General features: G+C 39.3%; 2 protein-coding genes across 2 annotated transcripts in view; one reads left to right on the top strand and one right to left on the bottom strand.

Annotated features, from left to right (window-relative positions):
• The first annotated feature begins 7254 nt into the window (after window positions 1-7254).
• Window positions 7255-24445, top strand: part of LOC138737175 (sodium- and chloride-dependent neutral and basic amino acid transporter B(0+)-like) — a 41968-nt gene continuing 24777 nt past the window's right edge. The window contains exons 1-6 of the mRNA XM_069887784.1: window positions 7255-7311; window positions 7612-7756; window positions 8548-8679; window positions 15975-16142; window positions 17523-17640; window positions 20278-20410. Of these exons, the coding sequence (XP_069743885.1) occupies window positions 7255-7311; window positions 7612-7756; window positions 8548-8679; window positions 15975-16142; window positions 17523-17640; window positions 20278-20410 (753 nt within the window). The remainder of the gene's footprint in view (window positions 7312-7611; window positions 7757-8547; window positions 8680-15974; window positions 16143-17522; window positions 17641-20277; window positions 20411-24445) is intronic.
• LOC138735615 (cadherin-like protein 26) overlaps window positions 20642-24445 on the bottom strand; it is a 94174-nt gene continuing 90370 nt past the window's right edge. The window contains exon 16 of the transcript XR_011339822.1: window positions 20642-21222. The gene's annotated coding sequence lies outside the window, so the exon portion shown is untranslated. The remainder of the gene's footprint in view (window positions 21223-24445) is intronic.

Raw genomic sequence — 24445 nt, 5'->3', positions numbered from 1 at the left:
TTTAGCTACGAGGTGTGGGGCGCTGAAATCCATGTTCGAAACTGCCGAGGATATGTGCACTGGAAGTTTAGAGAGGAATAGGGCCTCGAACAGGAAACAGTTTGTGTGCCCATCTGCCATGGCCACCATCTCATGCATTAGCTCGAGGGGTTTCTGTCACCCAGGCACTTCATGTTGAGCATTCTAATGGCTTTAGGGTGTCAAGGAGGAAACGTCGGAACTGCTCATACTTACGCTCCATCAATGGGTTTTCTATGAAGGAGCTTACTTTGGCAGCTGTGGCGGCATCCAGGGCACTGACAACTTGCCAGAACTCAGTGTCCTCTGAAATGATTCGCCTGATGTGGAACTGTGACTCAGCCAAACTGTAGGCAGTTCCTGGGCTATCGGGGTCACTACTGTAGCGTCTGCTGTGGCAGCGCTACCTAATAAAGAGACATCCGTGCAAATTGAGTGTAAAACAAAGACTGACTTTACTGGTTTGAATTCCCCACATGTCCGTGCTGGCCCGGCCACTTCTGGTGACGTACCCTCCAACTTCTGGAACTGGCGTCATCATGTCAATGTGTCACTTTCCGGCCAGCTGGCCACTACACATAAGTGGAGGGCTACTTAGCCCACACGTGGCGCTAGGCACGGGCTCCCCTTCACTGCCGAGAAGGAGCCCGCGCCATCTTGGACCGGCCGCACGTTGCAGCGATTCGGCCTGTTTACTCGCCTGGTCACTCAGTCTGTCATCAATACAAATTATTGTTTCTTATGTTTATTAAGGAATTCTCAACTTAGTTTCATGTTTTGTGGGGCCACTTACATGTATACTTACATGTTTTCTTTTCTAAAACTCTGTATGTAAGCTTTTATCTTAAACTCAATTAAAATATTTAAAAAGAAAGAATATCAGAACAGGCAGTATACTTCCACTTTGAACTCGAAGACATCAGAGAATCCATGACAACATGAATCTTACAATTTAATTAAACCGTATCACTGAAGGTCACCCTCCATTTACGAGCTAACTTTAATTTCCCAAGTACATTTCCATAGGCCTTATCAGGCTTGATAAATTAGTACCATCTATCCTCAATATGAAAGATCTTTTGCAGTATGGTCAATTTGATGGCAGTTTAGGACTGCTCTCATTTATTTTAAAGGATATTTATATTACATTTGGAAAGAAAAGATTCAGCTCATGTTTATGAATGGGATTCTATGCCAACAGATAAAAAGGCACAAATTAAATGTAAATCAATGGAAAACTCTTGTTACGGGAAAAACAATAAAGTTAAATAACTGTACAGTCTTTGCAGGATTGGTATGATACGGATTATGCTCCAGTATATACAAACTATTGTCTTCCTCGCTCTTTCTAACACAGGTTTTAAAAATGTTCCTTTTTTTCACTTGATAGTTTTATATTGAACATACTTGTTGTGTATCCCCACTGACATGCATCATTTAACCAGACATTTTAGATAATGATCATGTTCCTAAAGTATACCCCTCAATATTTTTCTGTATGTTTCTGGAGGGTGGGAAGAAACCAGAATATGCAGGGAAAACACACATAGGTCACAGGGAGAATATACAAATTCCTTACAGACAGTGCCATATTCAAACCTGGGTCGCTACACTAACCGTGCCACTCATTTTAGAGATTAATAAAGATTAATAAACCTTTTGCTCATGAGATGTCCATTTTTAAATTAGGTATTCCAAAATAAAATATTTAAGCACTCTTTTGTTAATACAGAAAACCATATTATTCTTGTTATAAGCACCATTGGTAGCTTAATATCATTCTCATCTATGATTTAGTTTACAAGCTCCAGTCCCACTCAAGAAAATTGAACATAAAAATACAGGTTGGCATTATAGTGTCAAGCGGAGAGTTAAATTGAGGACATGTCTGTTTTCTCAGGTGAAAAGGCTACAATTGTGCTATTTTATGGATGAACTGTTGAAATATTCCTAGTGTCCTGACCAATATGTATTTCTCATTCAACATTGCTTTAAAAAAACTATTTATCAGAATGCTTGCAGGTGCTTGTGAAACAAAAACCGACTAGTGTTTCTCACAATAATTAGCTTCTGGTGTACTCCTTTGGTTTCTGAGGACCACATGCACTGCAAGTGAGGTGGCAACAGTGTGGGAAAGATCTGAAGGGGAGGTCTGCTTTCTCTGCCAGCCAAGATGGGTCTTGAAGCTTGTAGGAGATTTGATGATGAGGCATCCTGCCAAATGATTTGGACAGTTTGCTTGGGAAACTATCCCATAGCATCCATCCTGTCCTTCTTCTTCAAGGCCTGCAAGACATTCCCTGGTGGTCACTCCCCAATGGACTTGTAGTCAAAAGAATTTTCCACAAAGGGCACACAATGTGGCAAGGTCCAACTGAATGGAACATTGTGCAACTACAAGGCCAGGACCATCCTTCACAGCAATGGAGATGGGTGTAATGATACTTGGAACTTGTATGCATCAATTCCACTCACTGCTTAATGCCATTACCCATGAAGATGGCCAGTGCAAAGCACACCGTGATCATCTCCCAGCAGAATGCTATGTCTCAGTGTACTTCCATGGGATCAGTGGATCAGTCCAGCAGCCTGAACCATTAAAATATCCACTGCTTTTCATGGATGCTGTTTGACCTGCTGAGTTATTCCAGCATGCCATGTGTTGAACCTGTAAATCAGATAGTCTTCTGTTATGCAGCTGGTCAGTCCAAAACACAAGAAGGACCATTTCATTCTTTTCCAGTCCTACTTTGCAAAGGTATATAGTCCACATTAGGGTTAGGTGTCCATTGTGAGTGAAACTCCAACTCTGGATGAGGACTTGACTGGAACACGCATGCATGTGATGTCAGATAACAGCTTTGTATTGTGGGACACAGTAGAACCATTTTAGATTAAGAACACAAAGGATTAACGTCTCATGTTCTACAGTGGGAGGAAGATATAACAAATAAATGTTATCCCACACTCCAAATGGCGGAGGAGAACAGAAGATTTTAAACTGAAATTACAACAATCTTGAGCTGCCAAAGCTCATTCACAGTGCAACAAAGGAGAAGCCAAAAATAGCAGAAGGATGTTTAGAACTCTAGAAGATGGACAAGTATTGGTGAGAAATTACCGAGAGAATAAAGAAAAATGGATAAGAGGAGTGCTTCTGAAAAAATTGACCCAATGTTCATATTCTCTACTGATGGGAGAAATGATATGGAAATCACACATCGGCCAATTGAGAGCAATAGATACTCCAGAGTCTATTTCTGGGGTGCATGATCTCTTTGACACACCAGATCCAGAGTGGGTTTATGCCAACAAGGACTTGTTGGATCTGATCCTGTTATCGGTTCCAGAGATACCCTCGCCACTAGGTACACGCGAGAGTGATGAGCCTCCACCAGATGTCCCAACAGTAACTTCCCAATCTCTAGGATCAGCCAATGAGGAAATGGTACTTTCTCCTGCGAGACCAAAAGTTTCCCAGAAAGACCTGAGAAGTCAAAAAGTCCTCCAAATATTCCATCGCTGAGGAGATCTAAACACGAGAATCATCCTCCGTTACATTAGAAGGACTATGTCCCATTATTTATCGATAAGTACCGTGCTTAGTAATTTACTTATACTCACTGACATATTGTTGGCATTCTTAGTTTACTTTTCGGTTCTTTAGGTTTGTTTTTTTTGGGAGGAAGTATTATGGAACATATGTGTTACATCAGATAACAGCTTTGTATTCTGGGACACAGTAGAACCATTTTAGATTAAATAAAGAACACATCTCATATGAGTGTGTTCTACAGTGGCAGGAATATACAACAGGGACAACCCCTTTCATTGCCAGCCATTCGAGTACTTGTGCTTTTTGGATAGTTCTGTCAACAGGTTTTGAAAGTCTGCACAGGATCCCTCATGCCCTTCGCTTAAAAAGTCTGTAGGATGTTTCGTGCTGATCACTGCCTGATGGATTTCTGGTCATAGGTTTTTTCATGAAAGATCTTTTCCATGAAAGCTAACTAGTGTAGTACTGTCCAACTGAATGGAAAACTGCATGGCAGTGTAGCCAGGCCCAAACTTTCAACACCAGGGACATTTAAACCTCATCACGAAGTGACAAATGGAGCTAGTATACACAAGTTCTTTGTACAGCTCATTGCCACTACACACAAAAGTGGCCATTAGGACTTTACCCCCTCTTTGTCTGAGGACTCATGAATCGCAATTAACTGGAAGCATTCCATTTTGGATGAAATGGAAATTGGATCAGGTGCCTATCATGGGAAAAGAGCAAATTCCAGCAACAATGAGTGCATCTTGCAGCCGGTGACCAGGTTTTTGGCAGTCATTGAAATGGAGCGCTACTCATCCCTGTCCTTTTTTGTTGACCTTTGATTTCCAGCCAATTTTTGTTCTGTACTTTGACTCCTCCAAACCGGGTTCTCCCCAGCACCATCAGGTGCAAGTTGGGCCCTGCTGCCAACTCAAAGTGGTTGCAGATATGGTGACCTCCATGGTACGGGAAGTCTATTGTCTTAGTGCCCCCCCCCCACCCTTTATCTGGCATTGTCTTGTACCCACATTCTTACTCATGGATTAAACCAAGGCAAAAGTAAAAACTCAACGCAGGAGAAACTCACAGTGTTCTTAATATGGCTAAGATAAGGATACAGAACCGTGCCCCCCCCCTCCCCTATCCCCCTCCCCTATCCCCATCCCCCTCCCCATCCCCCTCGCCCTCCCCATCCCCCTCCACTATCCCCCTCCCCTATCCCCATCCCCATCCCCCCCTCCCCGTCCCCCTCGCCCTCCCTATCCCCCTCCTCATCCCCCATCCTCATCCCTCATCCCCCCCTCCCCCTCCCCCCATCATTGACCAAGGAGCAAGGCTGAGTGTTTCTGGCCTGCAGACAAACAGTCAGAGATGCAACCGCGGGAAAACCAAGTGTTCAAACTTACTTCGAAACGCCGCTTCTCGTTCGAGAGGAGCCTCCATGACCGACGCTTCAACCGCCCCGCCCCGCCCGGCACCCGCCCCGCCCCGCCCTGCCCGGCACCCGCCCCGCCCGGCGCCCGCCCCGCCCCTTTCCTCCCGCACTCCTCGCCCCGCCCCCTTTCGCCCACGTGCCTCGTCCCTTCCCTCGGCCGCGGCTCGGCGACGCCGTTGCCAGGCTCCCCTCCCCCGGGCCGTTGTTTCCTCCTGGAAACGAACGTGGAGCAACATGATGAAGAGAGTGACTGTGAGCTCCCGTGACGATGGGCTGGTCCCTCCTGAAGCGAGTGTGTGTCAGGCGGTCGGGGCCCCGGGGAGGCGGGTCGGTGGGGGGGGGGGGGGGGGGTTCAGAGATCGCCCCCTGCAGGTGGCTGGAGGTCACATCCAAAACATGTCAAGGAGGGAGCCAAGCTGGAGAAGCCCCAACCCTGACTGCTCCACTCTGCATGCACCCCTCACTCGAGTTCAATCCCCCCTTCATTTTACTGCATTGGTTCTGAGTTTCTGTTCACTTTTTTTTGTTTTCAAAAATGTGATTTTCTTTTTAACTAAAAAGACAAAGGAGGAAAAACCCAACACCCAACCCACCAATTTTCCCTTGCAACCGCTGCAACCGTGTCTGCCTGTCCCGCATCGGACTTGTCAGTCACCAACGAGCCTGCAGCTGACGTGGACATTTACCCCCTCCATAAATGTGATTTTCTTTTTAACTAACTTACTCAACTAAACACTGCAGGATTGAGGTGAGTGGACAAGAGATCACTTTAACTCCACACATTATTGCACCCCCATGGACTGTCAAATTGAGGCCACCCACTCCAAATTGGAGGAATAATGCCTCGAGGCAGTCTCCAACCAGAGGGCATCAGTATTGACCTAAAATTTCTGATCAAACCCTCCCACCCTGTCAAAGATCATGGACACAGCCCAGGACATCACACTCTCCCCACCATTGAGATCATCCACTTGGAAGCCCACTGTTGGAGAGCATCAGCAATCGTCAAGGAGGCACAACACCCAGGACGTGCTCTGTTCTTGCTGCTGCCATCAGAAAAGAGGTGTTCGTGCGACAGGACTCCTTCCACCAGGTTCAGGAACAGTGGGCACTCCTCAACCATCAGACTTGTAAATAAACTCATCAGACACATATTTGAGGACTCTTTGTACATTATATTTCTTTTTTGCCTGTATTTACATAGTTTGTGTACATCTCTCTCTCTCTTCATATTTCTTCTCAACTACAGTTTACAGATACCAGTAAGTAGAAATTTTGCCTGGCCCCTAGGAGAAGATAATTTCAGTGCACGTGATGTCATGTATGTGCTCTGACAATAAATTTGTACTTTGACTTTGATACCCCTTTGTCTCACTTCCCCTTTGTTTCCACTCAACAGAGCTATTTTTTCTTAGCCCTCTGTCCTCTCTCCCATCACTTCTCAGCTTCCATCTGTAGCCACTTATTGCATCTTACCTGTCATTCTTCCCCTTCAACCTTCTTCCCCCCCCCCCCCACCCCATCTCACATTTTCTATTTAGATGTCTGCCTAATTTTTGGCATTCCTGATGAAGGACTCGAAACGTCATCTGCCTGGACTTCCTAGCCATGCTGCATGACCTGATGTGTTTCCCTTACACTTTTGCCTACTGCACTTTACATGAATGCCTGATTGATGAAAGCTCTGACAATTTCTGTGGGCTGAAATAAAATTAGATGAATTTTTTTTCTCTTTGTGAGAACACTTTGGGTGAGTCCAACAGCACAATATGGCAGACGTGAGCAACAGCAAAAGCCTGTGGTCATAGCAAGAAAAGAAAATGGTGTGACGTAGATCTCCACAGAAAAAGTTCAGACAAAAATCCAAGATTATATTTACGATCACAGATTTCAGTGCGGTCAGAGAATGCTCCTTCAACAGTTGGTCTAAGACATTTTGGCCTACACTGTTTGGCATCTGCAATTTGTTGCCAGACATTTTGCCGCCCATAGTTTGGTGCTGGACATTTTGATGCTAACAGGTGGATTTCACCACGGGGTGAAAGGAGTGTGCAGATGTCACCGTGGGGAGAGGGGAGTGCTGAGATGTCACCAGGAGTATGTAGATGTCACCACAGGGACACAGGAGTTAACCCTAACCAAAATTATAATAAATAATGTTATATTCATAATGTTTAATTAAAATATAATAAATTAATTTCCATGTCTGTTACCAAATTCAAGCACCAAAATATCTGGCGCCAAACTGGACGCCAAAATGTCTGATTCCGTTAAACAGCAAAGGATTCAAGAGAATTATGTTTTCTGTGTGCAAGTAAGAACTGCTGTAACATTGAAAAAACAAGCTTTAAGTATGAATTAATATTGATGTTATTTGGGGATGTTGTTCATTGGAAAAGATTGTAGGGAAAATGAAAGTTCTGCCAAAAAGAGAGTTGAATATCCAATAAGTCCCATGCTCCAGAAATGTGTTTTGCATTGCTTTACAGATTTAATCAGTTTTCAACTTCACTGTCTTCTTTTTTGCAGGGGGTGGGGGTTGTGCAAAAAAAAAAGGCTGTTATTTAGAAGAGGTTATTTGCACAGCCTGAATTTTATTTTTATCTTTCTCTAGAGTTCATCTGAGTTTGAAGACCTTTGGGTGCCTTCCCGTGATCAATGGAGCTCAAAAGCTGACTACTTGCTTTCAATAATTGGCTATGCTGTGGGGCTAGGCAACTTTTGGCGATTCCCCTACCTGGTTTACAAAAATGGAGGAGGTACTGTAATTTAGCTGATATATAAAGAAGAGCATAGAAAATTATGTTCCAATTAAGAATTCAGAAAAAATATTTCGAAAGGATTTTTGATCTCTCACTGTTCCTTGGCATTCCAAACTCTTGCTGACCCCTCTTGCATTTCCTTTCATACCTGCCAATTCCCCCCCCCTACTGATGACTCCCACCCTGAACTGTGTAGCCTTACTTTAATAAATGCTGTATTTAGTGTCATTTTTATATAATGATTTGGAATTATTATTATGCTTTGATCTCCAGAAACAACCCATAATTAATTCTGTATAAATCACATAGCTTCTGGTTGAACAGAGTCTTTTATTGGGGCTGACAGCATATTAAAAATTTTTCAGTGTTAAGATAGATGCAAAACTTCATAACCAGATTGTAAAATGTTAGTATCAGTTAATTTCTAGTGGGGGGGGGGGGGGGGGGAAATAGAACTGCAGATACTAGAAATCTAAAACAAAACAAAATGCTGAATGTACTTAGCAGGTCAGGCCACATATGTGGGAAGAAAAACAGAAATTTTATTTCACTTCCCATGGATGTGGATAGATCTATTGAGTATTAACAGCATTTTCTCTCTTTGTTTCCTTTTCTAATGAGAACATCATCTCTGTGCTGAATAAACTTTCAATATAGATTTGTACTGTTTGGTTTGAGGTGTAAAATTATTGTTAATGATATAGTAACATCCTTTCTAATTTCTGTTATGAAATAGCATTGGTAAACCAATGACATAATATTTCTTTGATATGTTTTATAATGTACAGGTGCTTTTGTCATTCCATATGTTATCATGTTGGCAATTGTCGGAATGCCATTATTTTTCTTAGAATGTTCGCGAGGCCAATTTTCTAGCTCAGGACCCATTTCAGCGTGGAAAGCTGTGCCACTTCTACAAGGTTGGTATTTATATTCCAACTCTGAAGGATATTTGTACTTTTATGAATATGCTAACTTTTGCTGGCTTTAGTTTCAATGAGAACAACTCATTGATTTTTTCTTGATCAGATTTTTAAATTGGACTAAACCTGATTTGTCCTCTGTTTATCATTTTGCATTTTTATTAATGTTAACAATTATAAATCAAATGTAGTCATTGGGTAGGACATTGATTTAGATCTGGCTTGCAGGAAATTCTGGGAAATTTATATTCAGGAAAGAACATTCATATCCAACTTACCAGCGTACCCATAAATAATGTTCTGATCTACGGATTCATGGGTATGAAAATCTGAAATTAAAAAAAAAGATAAAATGCTGCAGATCCCAAAATAATGACATTTAATTAGAATCATGTTTATTGTCATAAACATGTCACCAAATTTGTTATTTTGTGGTAGCAGTATTGTGCAGAACCAGGTGCAAAATTACTATATAATTTCATAAAATACAAGATTTAAAAAAAATAAATAATTAGTGTTAAAAAGAGAAACAGTGAGGTAGTATCCATAGGTTCATTGTCAGTTCAGAAATCTGATGGCTGAGGGGAAGAAGCTGTTTTTGTAACGTTAATAGTGTGTCTTCAGGGTCCCAGACCTGCTTACTGATGTGAGTAAAAAGGGCATGGCCTGCGTGGTGAAGGTCCTTGATGAGAGAGGGTGCTCTCTTGAGGCACTGCCTCTTGTAGATGTCCTTAATGGAGGGAAGACTAATGCATATGTTGGCTCTGGCCCAATTGACAACCCTCTGTAGCCTGTTCTTGTCCTGTGCCCTGGCATGTCAGCAAACCTAAGATAGAAATCCTAGGTGAATCCATGAAGAGATAAAAGTACTGATGTTTCAGGTTGATGCCCTGTTATAATAATATTGTTAGAGATTAAAACATTTTCAAGGTACAGAAAGAGGAAGAAAAATGAAAGCAAAGCGAATGTTGCATTTTAGAAGATTGGAGGAATTAAATGACAAAAGTTGTGATTGTGCAAAGCAACAAACATTTAGGGAATATAAAATGCTGAATAATTATCTAAAATTTCAAAATAGTAATTTTTAAAATTTTATTTATAAAATAGAAAGTCAATAAAAATGCTTGAAATGCTCATTAACTGAATGTATACATTTTTTTAAATTCCTTTCCACACCTCTCCCCCCCCCCCAAACTAAATGATTTCATACTTACAGATTTTCATTAATCTCTGTATGTTGTGATGAAATATGCTTTTCATTATTTTAAGTTCTGTGCAATCTATTAAAAAATATTTATTGTTTGGTCAAATTCACTTCATAACTTGATTGTAAACTTGCTCCTTTGGTTTTCCATTCATCATTTCCCTTCTGTCTTGAATTGCTTCTTGCAGCAAACAAGTAACCCTTTAAGCCCATGGATTTAAATTTTGCAAACAAGGCCAGCGGACCATCTAAGCAATATCAGACACATAGCAATCACCTATTACTACATCCAAGAATTCAAGCAAGTGTAAACTATTTTCTGTGAACAATATTATTATTTTTTCAAGTATAGATTAATTTTGACCCAGGCTAGAGTCTATATTAGGTTATTGACATGCAGTTACTGATTTTATTCTTAACCCAGCAGTTTAAAAGAGTAAATGCTTTCAGCCTTTCACTACTCTAGTGCCAATAACTTCAGAAAAACAAATAAAACCAGAAAGCAAAAACCTGTGTTATAAATCAAAACAAAAATAACATACTTTCTATATTTCAGAAAAGCATATTGGAGATATTAGATAGAAAGGGAGCAAGGGGTAGAAAGTAAAATTGAATGTTGTAGCTTGGAAGATGGGAGAGATGAAATAACAAAAGAATGCCAGTGGTTCCATGCCATATACATCGTTAATCTCTACTTGCTCCCTTGCACAATTCCATTACCCTTTGTGAATTTGTCTATTTATGGCTCAGTAAATTATTAGGTTCTTAGCTGCAATATTAAATGCATGTTTATATATGCTGATCCTACTCCACATCCTATAGTCACCTCTGCAACAACATAGCTTTCCCACTTGTCTGCCTCTTAACTGTTGATACATATTTACCTGCTGGACTCTATTATAATTACATACTGTTCACATGGGTGGTCGTGGAGAGAGCGCGGCTCGGGTAGGCGAATGGGGAGAGAGAGCGCAGTATTCAATTCCAATTCTGAGAATGCCACAATGCAATTTATCAAACAGTTGCAGGAACTCATGGCAAAAAAAAAAGACAATTTATAACTAAATAATCAGTGCTATAAATCTCTGCTTTGTAAAACTGATCCCTTGTCACCCCACTTGAGCAAGATGGGTAATTTATTTTCAAAATGTAATGTCATGTCTCACCCGAAAAAACATATGGATATTTGGAATTTTGGTTGATCTGTTTTCAGTTAATCAGAAACATACTGCACAACGTAGTGGGTTGGGATTTCACATTTGTGAGGAGCCGCTGCAACCTCGTGTGCCACCATCTTTTTCCTATTGCTTTCTTGGAAGAAGGGTCCAGGCCCAAAACGTTGGTTATATATCTTTACCTTCTATTGATGTTGCAAGACCTGCTAAGTTCCACAAGCATTTTTGTGTTTTTACTACAAACACAGCATCTGCAGACTTTTGCATTTCACTAAATACTATTGTGATCATTTACATCATGTAACCTGTGTCCATTTGCAACACTGGCTGTTGACATTCAACTTCTTTGCATTGCCAGTGACATCACATTGCCAAGATAGTATGCACCAAGTATAATTTTAATATCACTTGCATTATACTCCAGTGCTTCAGAAGATAAGGAATTTGATAAGATTGAGTAACATCACGGTATCATATCTACACCACAAGCAGCTTTCTGAATTTTAAAATAATGAATCATTTGGCTAAATATTTGGGTACAGATTAGATCTACATGAGGTAATGCAGGTGTCAGGACACATTTTTCCATTGTGAAATCTTGTATTACAGTATTATCATATAATTTGTCTTTCCTTTTGTCCAAGAACTAAATAGATATGGAAGGGGACAAAGGGTAACATCATATTGATTTCAACATAATCCCAGGAGGGTCAGATCCCTGGTCCAGTCAGCATCAAACACAGCTCTAGAATTAAAGGGGAAGCATGATGCACAGAGATATAACATTACTGTGTTGTGTTCTTTCCTTTAATGGGCACTTTCTTTACTCCTACAGCCAATAAATTGCATACTCTGCAGTTCCACAGATTAAAACAGATGATATTTAAATCAACAGAAATGAATGCATTCTTCAATTCTAGTATTGATTAATTGCACTTAAGTTATTTTAACTGATGTATTTCTAAATATGACCCGCCCCCCCCACCCCACCCCCCCCGCCGACATAATCCATGATTTCAGCTATGTTGGTGGAACATTGATGACTTGCAGTAAAGGAGGCTATAGAAAGCTGTGAATGTCATCCATGATTAGTTCAGGAGATAGATTCATTTGATTGTTCCTTATCACTGTGTGGCAGTAATTTGTGTTAATTGGGCAGTGCTGGTGATGAGAATGAAAATTGTTTAATTCTAACAGATAACAGATTCATGAAACTATTGGCACTCTCCCAGACCAGAACATTAAATGGTCATGCAATCTGGTGGATGCAGTGCACTGACATCAATGCCACTGATCCCATGCCAACAGTTATTCTGGCCATACAAATCTATTAAGAAGAGCTTTGCAGGTAGACTGAGCTTTCTTTCCTTAATGCCTGTAGATTTCAGAAGAATTCTGCATGTGTTGCCACAGAAATTGAAAGCTTTTCCAGTGCTGAAACTTGCATGTTGCCATGCACCATTCTGGTCCTGTTCATGTGACAGACTCTGTAGCACCAAAGCCCATGATTGTCAGCACTTTTCATTCTTCTAATAAAATATTAAGTATAGTAGCATCCGACTCACTCTGATCATATCCTTTGAATGCCACAACATTTTGCAAAAGGCTGGCTTACTGGTATGCATGATGTAAAACTTATTCCTGTTACTGACCTTATGCTCTTGATATTGAAAGATTGTTGTCAGTAAACATGGGGCTTCTTCCCTATCCAACTGAGAATCCATAGTAAATAGCAATCAGAAACCTTCAGATGCAGGAACTCTGGTGTCAATTACCAAAAGATAAGTAGTATAAGTTGGATAGAAATCACAACATGCTGTAAAAGAGAAATCAATCTACTATTCCCTTTGAGGTAAACAACTCCCCTGAAAAATTGGTGAAAATTCCAGTGGGAAAAATCAATAAGCTAAAACTTCCATCATAAAGGGTGAAGGCATTGAATCATATTAAATAGCCATTATATGTGCTTTTTATGTAAATAAAATTGATACTATTTTCACATTTTAAACAGAAACTTAAAAATTGGACAGCTTTTCTCCTATCTTGTAAGTTTGCATCTAAACAGCTCATATAATCTTTTTGAAACCTCCTGTCACTCAATTACTGTTTTACTTGCCAATCTTTTATTCCAATCTATTAGGTTGAATTTCTTCAAAACTCACTGAAATTAACCCACTTCCTGATTAGCCTTTTTACATTTTATTTTTCTTCTCTTCGTAAGTGTTACGACCTAGACCAGCAGCAATAGAAATTCACCAAGACAATGGTATTTTAAAAGTAATAATAATGTTTATTATTAATAACAACACCTTACTTAACTCTAACTTAATCCCACTATGCGCAAATGTATGTATTTGTGTGGGGGGGGGGGGTGCAGATCCAAAACCATTACAGTTTAGACATGATTGTGAAAAGTCATTTTTTAAAGTTCAGTCTCAGAAATCTTTTGCGTTGAAACTCAAAACCTTTACTGTTCAAAAGAAATTATGTAATTAGGAGTGAGGCATCGGACTTCTCAAAACTCACAGAATTCTTGAAGAGTTGCTTTCAGAGAAATGTCTCATCATACGAATGATTTTCAACAAATCCTCATCTCTTGTAATGTTTTACACATTGATTTCAACAAACCCAGGCAAGGGTTACATGAAGTGACCATTTAAAAATGGATACAAGAGAAGTGCCCTTTTGACAAAGAGACAGTGAAGTGGATCTTTCACGGCCACTGATTTTGTACATCTCCCATGATAAGGAGAACACCACAGGAAGCCTTCTGAGTACGTCTCTGCATTTTCTGACTTCAGATGATGACTGGTGCAATACTAAAGATGTCTTCTTGGAAGCATAATCGCTTGACATGACATCATTCCTGGTTCTGTTTGAAGTCTCATCTCTTCCAAAAGTATGACTTGTCTGCTCAGATCACAAGCAGATCTCTCTGTGTGTACACACATCATTGAAGCAAAAGCCAGCGTGTTTGAACATCTCAGAAAACACCATTGTCTTTAATTTCAATGTAGAATCTCTTCTGACTTTTAACTTTGAATGAAGAGATACTTTGTCTCTAGAAAACCTCTCTTATCTGTTAACGCAAATGTGTGATATGTCTGTGTGTCTTTCCCCATTTCCAAACCCACAAAAATAACTTTACTAAAATTAATATATTGTATAAAGATTAATAATAGCACAATTCCATCACAATAAACATAATGATAATTTGGATGCAATTGCCTAAATGTTCACATTTTGTTCACTCCATTCTCCCAGTCCAGATCTAGCAATTTTCCTTTTTTATTTGGGTCAATATATTTCGATCAATACATTTTTCTTGGGCTCATTATTGCTCTTTCCCCTCAGAATATAGAACAGTACAACACAGTAACAGGCCCTATGGCTGAAAATGATGTCAATTTATGCTACTTGCACATGATATATTTCCCTTTATTCCCTGCATATCAATATACTTATCCAGAAGTCTCTTAAACATTACTTTTTTTTTTGCTTCCACCACAGCTCCAGCAGCCCGTTCTGGGCACCTACCACTTTCTGTGTAAAATAAATAAATAGATTAACCTGTACAACTCCTTTAAGATGGTTTCCCCCTCCCCCACCTTAAACACATGTCCTCTCGTATATGACACATTTATCTTATGAAAAAGATTCTGACGATCTACCCTTTCAATGCCCGTCATAATTTTATAAATTGTTTTCAGGGCACTGCTCACTACAGAGAAAACTGCGCAAATTTGTCCAACTTCTTTTTAGAGCTCATACCCTTGAATCCAGGCAATATACTGGTAAATCTTTTCTATACTATTTCCAAAGCCCCCTTGTGTAATGGGGCAACCAGAATTAAACACTATTTAAAATGCTGCCTTTCCAAAGTTTTATGAAACTGCAACATGACTTCCTTTTATACTCGATGCCCACCCAATGAAGGCAAGTATAACAAATGTTACTTTTACCCCCAATCTTCTTGCATGGCCACTTTCAAGGATCTTTGGAATTGAATCCCCAATGTGTTGTCTCATGTGTACATTAATAGTTTTTAAAGAGTTCTTCCAGTAACTGTACACATTCCCTACATTTGCCCTCTCTAATTGCAACACCTCAATCTTGTTAGGATTGAACTCCATCTTTTATTTCTCTACCCATATCTGTAACTAATCAATATCCTTTTGTATTATTTGATAGCCATCTACACTATCCACAGGTCCATCAATCTTACCACAAATCCATCTACTTCATTTTTCATTCAAGACATTTAAATAAATCACCACAGATGCCCCGATACCGATCCCTGTGGAATACTACTGGTCATGAATAACATCCTTTCACCACTACCATTTTTTTGCTGGTCCACCTATTGTGTACACAAACTATCAATCCACTGAGGATCCTATGCATGACTTTCACAACCTTTATTAAGTTAAACAGGCCATCTTTTAATATTAGTATGAAACTCTTGCTTCTCTCTGAGACAGAGCCACAAATGCCTTCGGCTTGCTATTTGAATATATTATGGTATTTGCTGAGTTGTGTAATTCCTTCTTTGAACCTTGATTTTTACATTAAAAAAGTACAGATGAACTCTCAGATTTATCCTAATTTTCTATTGCTTTTACATTATACTGATCCTGTCCTACCTCATTTCTCCCATCCTCATCTTTTGTGAATTTATAGATTGTTTTCCATTTTGAGCCTGGTCTTTTTTTTTTACTGTTACCTCACAACTCGTATCTTAATGTACCTACCGTACCAGCAGAGGCTTTGTTTCCAATTGAGTCCATACCTAATTGTAGTTCCCATCTCTTAAATGGTAATAATCGTTGTTGACTATATAAATGCATGTGAAAAAAAATTATGGTTGACTAATTTACTTCTGATTACTTAAGCTTTTTCTCCTGGATTTTAAGGTGTAGGTGTCAGTAAGATCATAGTCTCAGCATTTGTGACCCTGTACTACAACTGCATCATAGCCTATAGTATATACTATTTTTTTGCTTCGTTACAATTTCCCTTGCCGTGGTCAAAATGCTTTGATTGGTGGAATGCAGAAGAGACGTGCAGCAACAACTTGAAAGGTATTTTGTCAGTTCTTTTGTTTGAAAACTACAAATAGCTATTTAACCACTAACCATTATTTTTATGTTTATTTCAATGAGGAAGGAAAATATATGCCTAAGGCTTTATCCCTGATCTCTAACAGTAATTGTACAATGTATTCTAGCTTCAAGTTTTATTTTCTGAATTTGAGTATCATGCTCTGTTCATTGGGGATGAATATTTAGGCAAATTCTAATCATAATTGTTTATGTCGGTAAACTGTTAGATTAATAAAGACTAACATTTAGAAGCAAGTTGTTCGGTGAATCTTTTGCTTTGTAGTCTCATTTCTGATGAGATGAAGCAATTTACAGATTTTTTTTAAAATTCTGACATTAGTTTTAGAACTGCACACCTATTGAATAATGTACATTCCATTTTATAGCGATGCACTTTAGATTAATTGTTGGATTTAATGGCCTTCAGCAGTACAGATTATGTCAGTAAAATAGCAAGGAACTGATACCTCCACCACATAAAGAAAGGAGATTCCTCATCTGATTACTTGAATTACCATCTATTAAATTTTGGGACAATTATATGTACAGTCCAAGAACAGAACTGAGAAAAGAATGGGGACAAATGAATTGTCTCTTTGACATGCAGATAGTTATGATTGTTACCTTTGTACTCTGAACCAAAAATATATTAGACATCTTTTCAATCCAGGCTTACCCGTCTTAATTTATGTTAGATGTTTATCATCAAACAAGTTCATCATAAGAATATTTCTGATTTTTCATTTTCCTGCAGCAAGAAGCTTTATTGCCACTTGGCAGTGTTATTGCTGTCACGTTAGTTTGCCAGTTTACTTTTGAGCTTGTCCAATTTTTGAGCTGACTGTTGTACTTTTTAAATCTGAAAATAATAATGAAGTTTACTGATTGCATATTGCAAAGGAGTACAGTGAACACTGAATCTGCAAACTTGTGCAGAGTAGAAAATAACAATAATGTTTCAAAACATAACTGCTATCAATTGTGGGATTTGGCAATATTTTCATATTTATCTTAGAAGGCCTTGAGTTTAAACTTAAGTCTAAATATTGAGCACGATTGTACATTTTCATTTGATTTCTTATTGAGGGAGACTCACAGTGATACCTTTTGGGGGGAAAAAGTATAAATTCATGTCTCATCTTGGATAGAAATTAAAAATATTAGAAGTATTAAAAACAAGTCCAAAGTAATCATAATTGCATAGTAGTATTCAAAGCAAGCTAATATATTTTATTGAAAATAAGAAAGTTAGAGGGTTACATGAGATATGAGTCTTTTGAAACTTTTTAACCCATAGCTCGTGTTTATATCTTATTTTATGGCTTTTTAATCTTAAATTCACTTATCAGACATTTTCAGGTGTAATCTACAATATTACATTGGATAATAGTTCACATAAATTAATTCAAAATGCAACTTGCATAAATGGAACCGAAGTCCAATTAACTCAGTACAGCTCAGCTGAATATTATTGGAAGTAAGTCAAATAGAATTAAGAATGTTTGTATTTTGTCATATTCATATATTAATATGTTTATAAATTTAAATATTACATTATAAAATAAAGTTAATGCCTTAACATAATGAAAACATTAAAATACATGGATACTTAATGTTTACCTATCCAGTGAAACATCATATTATATTTTCATAGACTATTGCAACTATTGAACATTAAATGTAGAAAAAAAAGTTGGATTAATTTTGAACCTCACATTTGAAGTAATAGCACTGTACAAATTAGAAGAAAATTTGCCAGGATAAAATTATCACATCCTTCAATCAGACACATTTAGATTAGCTATCAGATAATTAATGATTTCTTCCAGTTGAACATTATATTTCTACCAATGTAGAACCATTGTCGCAGGGAGAAAATACCCTTTCACAGCAAGTTGATAGCTTGCATTGATGAGAAATTCTAGTGATTCTTAACAAATATAATTTGTAATGATTGAAATAACAGTGTCTGGTCATGCACCTGTTATTGCAAACTCAAGAGATGGGTTTTGGATACTACTGAATTGGCACTGAATATTCTTGCCAATTCCACACAGATGTGCTGTTGGTTTTAAGGTGGGAGGATGCTCAGGGGAATACAATATGTAGGGTTGCAAAGAGGAAGATAACCTAGGGACAGTTTGGCCCAATCAAAGCACATGGTTGCATTGGTTAACAATAAATGTGAGGTGGGCAGAAAGACCATGTTGGTTATCACTAACATCTGGAATGTGAAGTGAGCGTAGGTTGGACCCTCAGTGAGTAGATTATTGAAGAATTTGAAGATCTAGAATGGTGAGGGAGGAGGGAGAGTCATGAGGGTGCGGGAGATGCCCAATATCAGAAATCTGAAAAAAAAACATTAAAAGCTGGACATTTTCAGCATATCGGGAGGCATCTGTGGAGAGAGAAAAGCAGTGTCCCCAAGAGTGTCAAAAATGATAACTTTTGAGACTATTTTGAATGTTAATTTCAGATGTTTCAGACTTGGGAAGGTGGCTCATGCAAGGATTTGCCAGGTCAAATTTTGCTTAACAACCCAGAAGAGATCAGTATCATAATTTCACATAATTGCATCGAACACTGAAATAAAGAAGGCCATTGAATATAATTCCCAGTCCAATTAGTCCGAACAGAGGAAGTACTTAATTAATTAATTGGATTAATTAAGCTTAAGGTTGATCAAAAGTCTCTGGAGCAGAAAATTGTGGTTTGAAGTAACATTTGTCTCCCACACAGTGACACAATTAGTAGAGCATTCCCTCAAGATGTCAGAGACCTGTGTGCAGATAAGAATAGAATTTGAAGGAAAATTATGAGAATGTGGGGAGAATTTAAAAAAAAATAATGATTCATGATTTCTACAAATTGAGTAGACCAAATAGTCTGTTTCTGTTCTGTCTTTGCCTTGGCTTCGCGGACGAAGATTTATGGAGGGGGTAAAAGTCCACGTCAGCTGCAGGCTCGTTTGTGGCTGACAAGTCCGATGCGGGACAGGCAGACACGGTTGCAGCGGCTGCAGGGGAAAATTGGTTGGTTGGGGTTGGGTTTTTCCTCCTTTGCCTTTTGTCAGTGAGGTGGGCTCTGCGGTCTTCTTCAAAGGAGGTTGCTGCCCGCAAACTGAGGCGCCAAGATGCACGGTTTGAGGCGATATCAGCCCACTGGCGGTGGTCAATGTGGCAGGCACCAAGAGATTTCTTTAGGCAGTCCTTGTACCTTTTCTTTGGTGCACCTCTGTCATGGTGGCCAGTGGAGAGCTCGCCATATAACACGATCTTGGGAAGGCGATGGTCCTCCATTCTGGAGACGTGACCCACCCAGCGCAGCTGGATCTTCAGCAGCGTGGACTCTATGCTGTCGACCTCTGCCATCTCGAGTACTTCGACGTTAGGGATGAAAGCGCTCCAATGGATGTTGAGGATGGAGCGGAGACAACGCTGGTGGAAGCGTTCTAGGAGCCGTAGGTGATGCCGGTAGAGGACCCATGATTCGGAGCCGAACAGGAGTGTGGGTATGACAACGGCTCTGTATACGCTTATCTTTGTGAGGTTTTTCAGTTGGTTGTTTTTCCAGACTCTTTTGTGTAGTCTTCCAAAGGCGCTATTTGCCTTGGTGAGTCTGTTGTCTATTTCATTGTCGATCCTTGCATCTGATGAAATGGTGCAGCCGAGATAGGTAAACTGGTTGACCGTTTTGAGTTTTGTGTGCCCGATGGAGATGTGGGGGGGCTGGTATTTGTGTCACAAAAAAAAGATATATTGGAGAGGGAGGAAAATGCATGGTCATAAAATCCCCAAAATTAGAAATTCATGCCTCAGCAGGCTGAAATATGAAATAAGCTAGACTCAAGTCAAGCCTTCCTTAAATCTAGTTTTAACAAATATATTTTCTATTCATTTAATTAAAAACAATGAACAGAAAATCAAAATCATGTCAACTTTACACATTGAATTATTTGTGTTTAAATTTTGAAAACATTATTAATGACTTGGATCCTTTAAATCCCTTTGTATTTAGCTTGCAATCATGGTTATTGATAGTACACATTGTATTTACTAATAACTAAGTTATGAATGCTGTCTTTAATCAGATTTGTTTTCTCCATTTTATTTAGTCAGATCGTTTTGCAACGTTCAAATTCAATTAATGAGACTGGTGGGATCATTTGGGATTTAGCCCTTTGCCTGCTGTTGGCATGGTTAATAGTTTTGCTGATACTATGTAAAGGAATCAAATCTTCAGGAAAGGTGAAAATGTTCAGTAAAATAGAAAGTTAGGATATTAAAGTTCTTGGAGCAATACATCCAGTTTATAAATTTAAAAAGTGTTTTTTTCACATATATGCCCACACATTGTTCAACACTGAGGCTTGAGTATGTTGTTTACATTATTTACATCATGCATGCAGTAGACAATGAATGTCTCCCACAATAGAGAGACTGGCCATCACTGCCTGATGTCATTAACACTGCCATTTACCTACAAATCACCATCAACGTTCTTACAGTCAGCATTTATTTCCATGAATTAACAACCACTATAACCATTAGAGCAGATCAAAAGGTGGTCATTCTACACAAAAAAATTCAGTTCCCTAAAACATTTCCACCACTTAAAAACAGAAGTCAAGATAACATTTTGCACTCAAAGAATTAGACGAGGAAATCAGCAGGTCAGGCTGAGCCCCTCTTCTAGCTTTTCCCCCTTTGCATATGTAAAGTCTTGAAATATTCCCGAGTGCAAAAGGTAGTGGACACAGCCCAGAACATCACGGGTAAAATCCTTCAAGAACATCTACCAGACAACGCTGCAGTCAAAGAGCAGCAGCAATCATCAAAGATCCATACCACTAGGCATGTGAATTTTCCACGTTTCTCCATGTTTTTAAAATCCATTTTCGGTGTTTTTGAATGATTTCCGCATTCAGGAGCTCGGATTGGGGCCCATCAGTCTTTTCACTGCTACCTTCAAGCAGAAGTGCAATGGACCTCAGGCTCCTGGCAGCAGAAGTGGAGGCTCAATGGGGAGGTGTGGGTGAGCAGCGGCGGCCGGCTATTTTCTGAAAGTCAAAAATAAGGAGGAATAAACCAGTGAAGTGTTCATTGTAACCGGGAACAAGGTGGAATAAACCAACGAAATGTTCACTGTAACCGAGAACAAGATGGAATAAAGCAGCAAGTATACCATGAAGCATCGAGTCCACGCTGCTGAAGATCCAGCTGCGCTGGATGGGTCACGTCTCCAGAATGGAGGACCATCGCCTTCCCAAGATCGTATTATATGGCGAGCTCTCCACTGGCCACCGTGACAGAGGTGCACCAAAGAAAAGGTACAAGGACTGCCTAAAGAAATCTCTTGGTGCCTGCCACATTGACCACCGCCAGTGGGCTGATAACGCCTCAAACCGTGCATCTTGGCGCCTCACAGTTTGGCGGGCAGCAGCCTCCTTTGAAGAAGACCGCAGAGCCCACCTCACTGACAAAAGGCAAAGGAGGAAAAACCCAACCCCAACCCCAACCAACCAATTTTCCCTTGCAACCGCTGCAATCGTGTCTGCCTGTCCCGCATCGGACTGGTCAGCCACAAACGAGCCTGCAGCTGACGTGGACTTTTTACCCCCTCCATAAATCTTCGTCCGCGAAGCCAAGCCAAAGAAAAAAAAAATACCATGAAGATAACAAAAGACATGGAGAAGGAAAAGCATGAATTTACAAATTACTGTAAGGATAAACATTTTCAAAGTCAACAAAAATAATAAAAATGTTATTAGTCGACAGTGACATATTCACATTATTTTGTAAAATCCGATTTTGCTTTGAAATGCAATAAAAGAGGCTTGAAACCAGTAATTCAGTGTTTAAAATTTTCCAAGTTAGGGTCAAGGCCACTCCAAACCCTCCGCAAGGGCCACTGGACCCCCTTGACCCCCCACTGTACACCTTGCACAAGCACTCAGAACTTTTCCTTTTTTTTTTACCTTGCTCACATGCCTGATACCACCCAGCACATCCTCTGTTCTCGCTGCTGCCATCAGGAAAGAGGTATAGGTACCACTTGCACCAACATGTTCAGGAACAGCTGCAACCTTGCACCATCAGACTCATCAACCACAAACTCAATCAGGGACTCTTACTTGTGCACTTTATTGATCTTTTTGTTCTCTATGTATTACAGAGTCAGTTTGTTGATATGTTTATGTGAAGTCATTTTTTTTTTTATATTTTGAACTGCCAGTAAATGGTAATTCTGCCTTGCCTGCAGAAGAAGAATATCAGGGCTCTGTGATATTATGTATGTACTCTGACAATAAATCTGAAATCTAAAAAGACTGACTATTTCTACTCATTGATGCTGACTGACCTGGTGAGTTCCTCTCAACATTCTTTGTTCAAGATTCCAGCATCTGCAGCTTTTCCTTTTCTCTCCAATCTGCACTGACTAGGTGAATGCAATTTAAACACCAAAAATGTTCAACACCATCTGGGACAAATCATCCCTCTCCATCCTTCATTAAAACATTTATTCCCTTCAGCATTCATGCACCTTCTTTGTGATGCATAGCAATGACTCAATGAGGCAACTTTGACAGTACTGCCTTGATCCAGGTCCATTGCTACCTAGAAGGACAAGATTATGGGAAAACCTCCAGCTCCCAGACTTACCATGAAGTAATACACAACATTCTGATTTAAAAATCTCATTGCTTGCATTTTTGCTTCGGTTAAATCTTGATTCTGTGAGAATCTGCTGTTGTGTGTATTAAAAGGAATTGTATCCTTCCCAATTGATATTAAAGTATCTACTGGGTTGTGTGGAGTTTAGTCTGCAAAGTTGATTTAATTCTTACTTTAGATTAGTGAAATTTTATCAGACTGGAACAAGAATAGAACCTTCTAGAAATACTGAACAGGTCAGGCTATATCTGTAGGAAGAGACAGTGTTGATGTTGGAAGCATCCAACAAAATGCCGACTTTTTTTCCTTCAATGGATTCAGCCTGGTTTGCTGAGCATATACAACATTTTCTGCTTTTATTTTAATTACCAGCATCTGTAGTTTATTTGGTTTTCATTAGACTAGAAGGTGGCTTGGCACTAAGAGATATTCAAATCCTTCTGAAATAGCCTAACAACCCATTCGTTTGTAGCATATCTCGTCCATTGAAATAGAAAGGGAGAAGCCAAGTGAACCACCTGACATCATCCTGACCACCAAATTTTAACTTCCAGCCCATCCGACTTTGTAAAATCCTCCTCAGAGACATCTGAGAACTGGTATCTAAATTGAAGAAGTTGTCCCACAGATGAGTCATCCAAAGGTTGGGTTGTCCTTGCAGAAAAGACAATATTGCAAAACTTCAATTCCTGATTACATCCTGCCCCAATCAAGTTGTCTCCAGTCTTCCCACATCTGGTGATGGAGGAAAATATACAATTAAGTAGCTAATGAGAGGAAGAGAATCCTGGATATCAACAAATGATTCAGAGAACTAAATAAAGCAAAGTCTATGTTATCAGACAGCATCTCACAGTTAGTGCTCAAGTTTCAGCTGTGCCTCTGACCAATCAGTTCCAATAGTTATAATGTGGTTATCAACCCAATAATGTGGAATATTCCCCAACTATGCCCTTCTTCCAGGTATTGTTCAACATAGAGGATGCATTGATTAATTGGCTGAGGGTGATAATCAGGTGATTTCCTTGGCTTGACCTGGAGTCCATGTTAGTGATTCATAGACATATTCATAGACATATTTCTTCTCACCTGCATATCCTGCCATGGAGATAGGACAAACCAAGAGATCATGCTGGAGGAACTTTCAGGACTAATTCAGTCTTACAATATACCATCTAGTTCCTCTGTTATCAAACGTTGATAGTCATCAGCTGTGATACAAGCTCCCACCTACTTACCCAGAACCATCACACTGAGATTTTTTGAGGTTTGCTTGACTCTATTATCTCATCAGAGCCTTGGTACCATTTGTACAGATTTTTAAAATATATTTTTGTACTTTTTTGATGACTTAATTCATTTTGTAAGAATTTTTAAATATCTCAAAACATCAGCAGCATTTAAAACTGAATAAAACATGAATTCCAGGGCCAAAGTGGCAGTGATTATACTTAACATCAAACAGCAATTGACCAAATGTGGCATCAAAGGTATCGAGTAAAACTTAAGTCAGTAAGCAAAACATTCAGAAGTTAAATCTTGTATATCTGCAGGAAGATGGTTGTGAGTACTGAATATGAATTCACTAGCACCAGGATTCACTGAATA

The sequence above is a fragment of the Narcine bancroftii genome, chromosome 6, assembly GCF_036971445.1.
Source record: "Narcine bancroftii isolate sNarBan1 chromosome 6, sNarBan1.hap1, whole genome shotgun sequence".
Classification (NCBI taxonomy): Eukaryota; Metazoa; Chordata; class Chondrichthyes; order Torpediniformes; family Narcinidae; genus Narcine; species Narcine bancroftii.
Note: the sequence above shows the minus strand (reverse complement) of the source record. Positions and strands in the feature narration are given on the sequence as shown.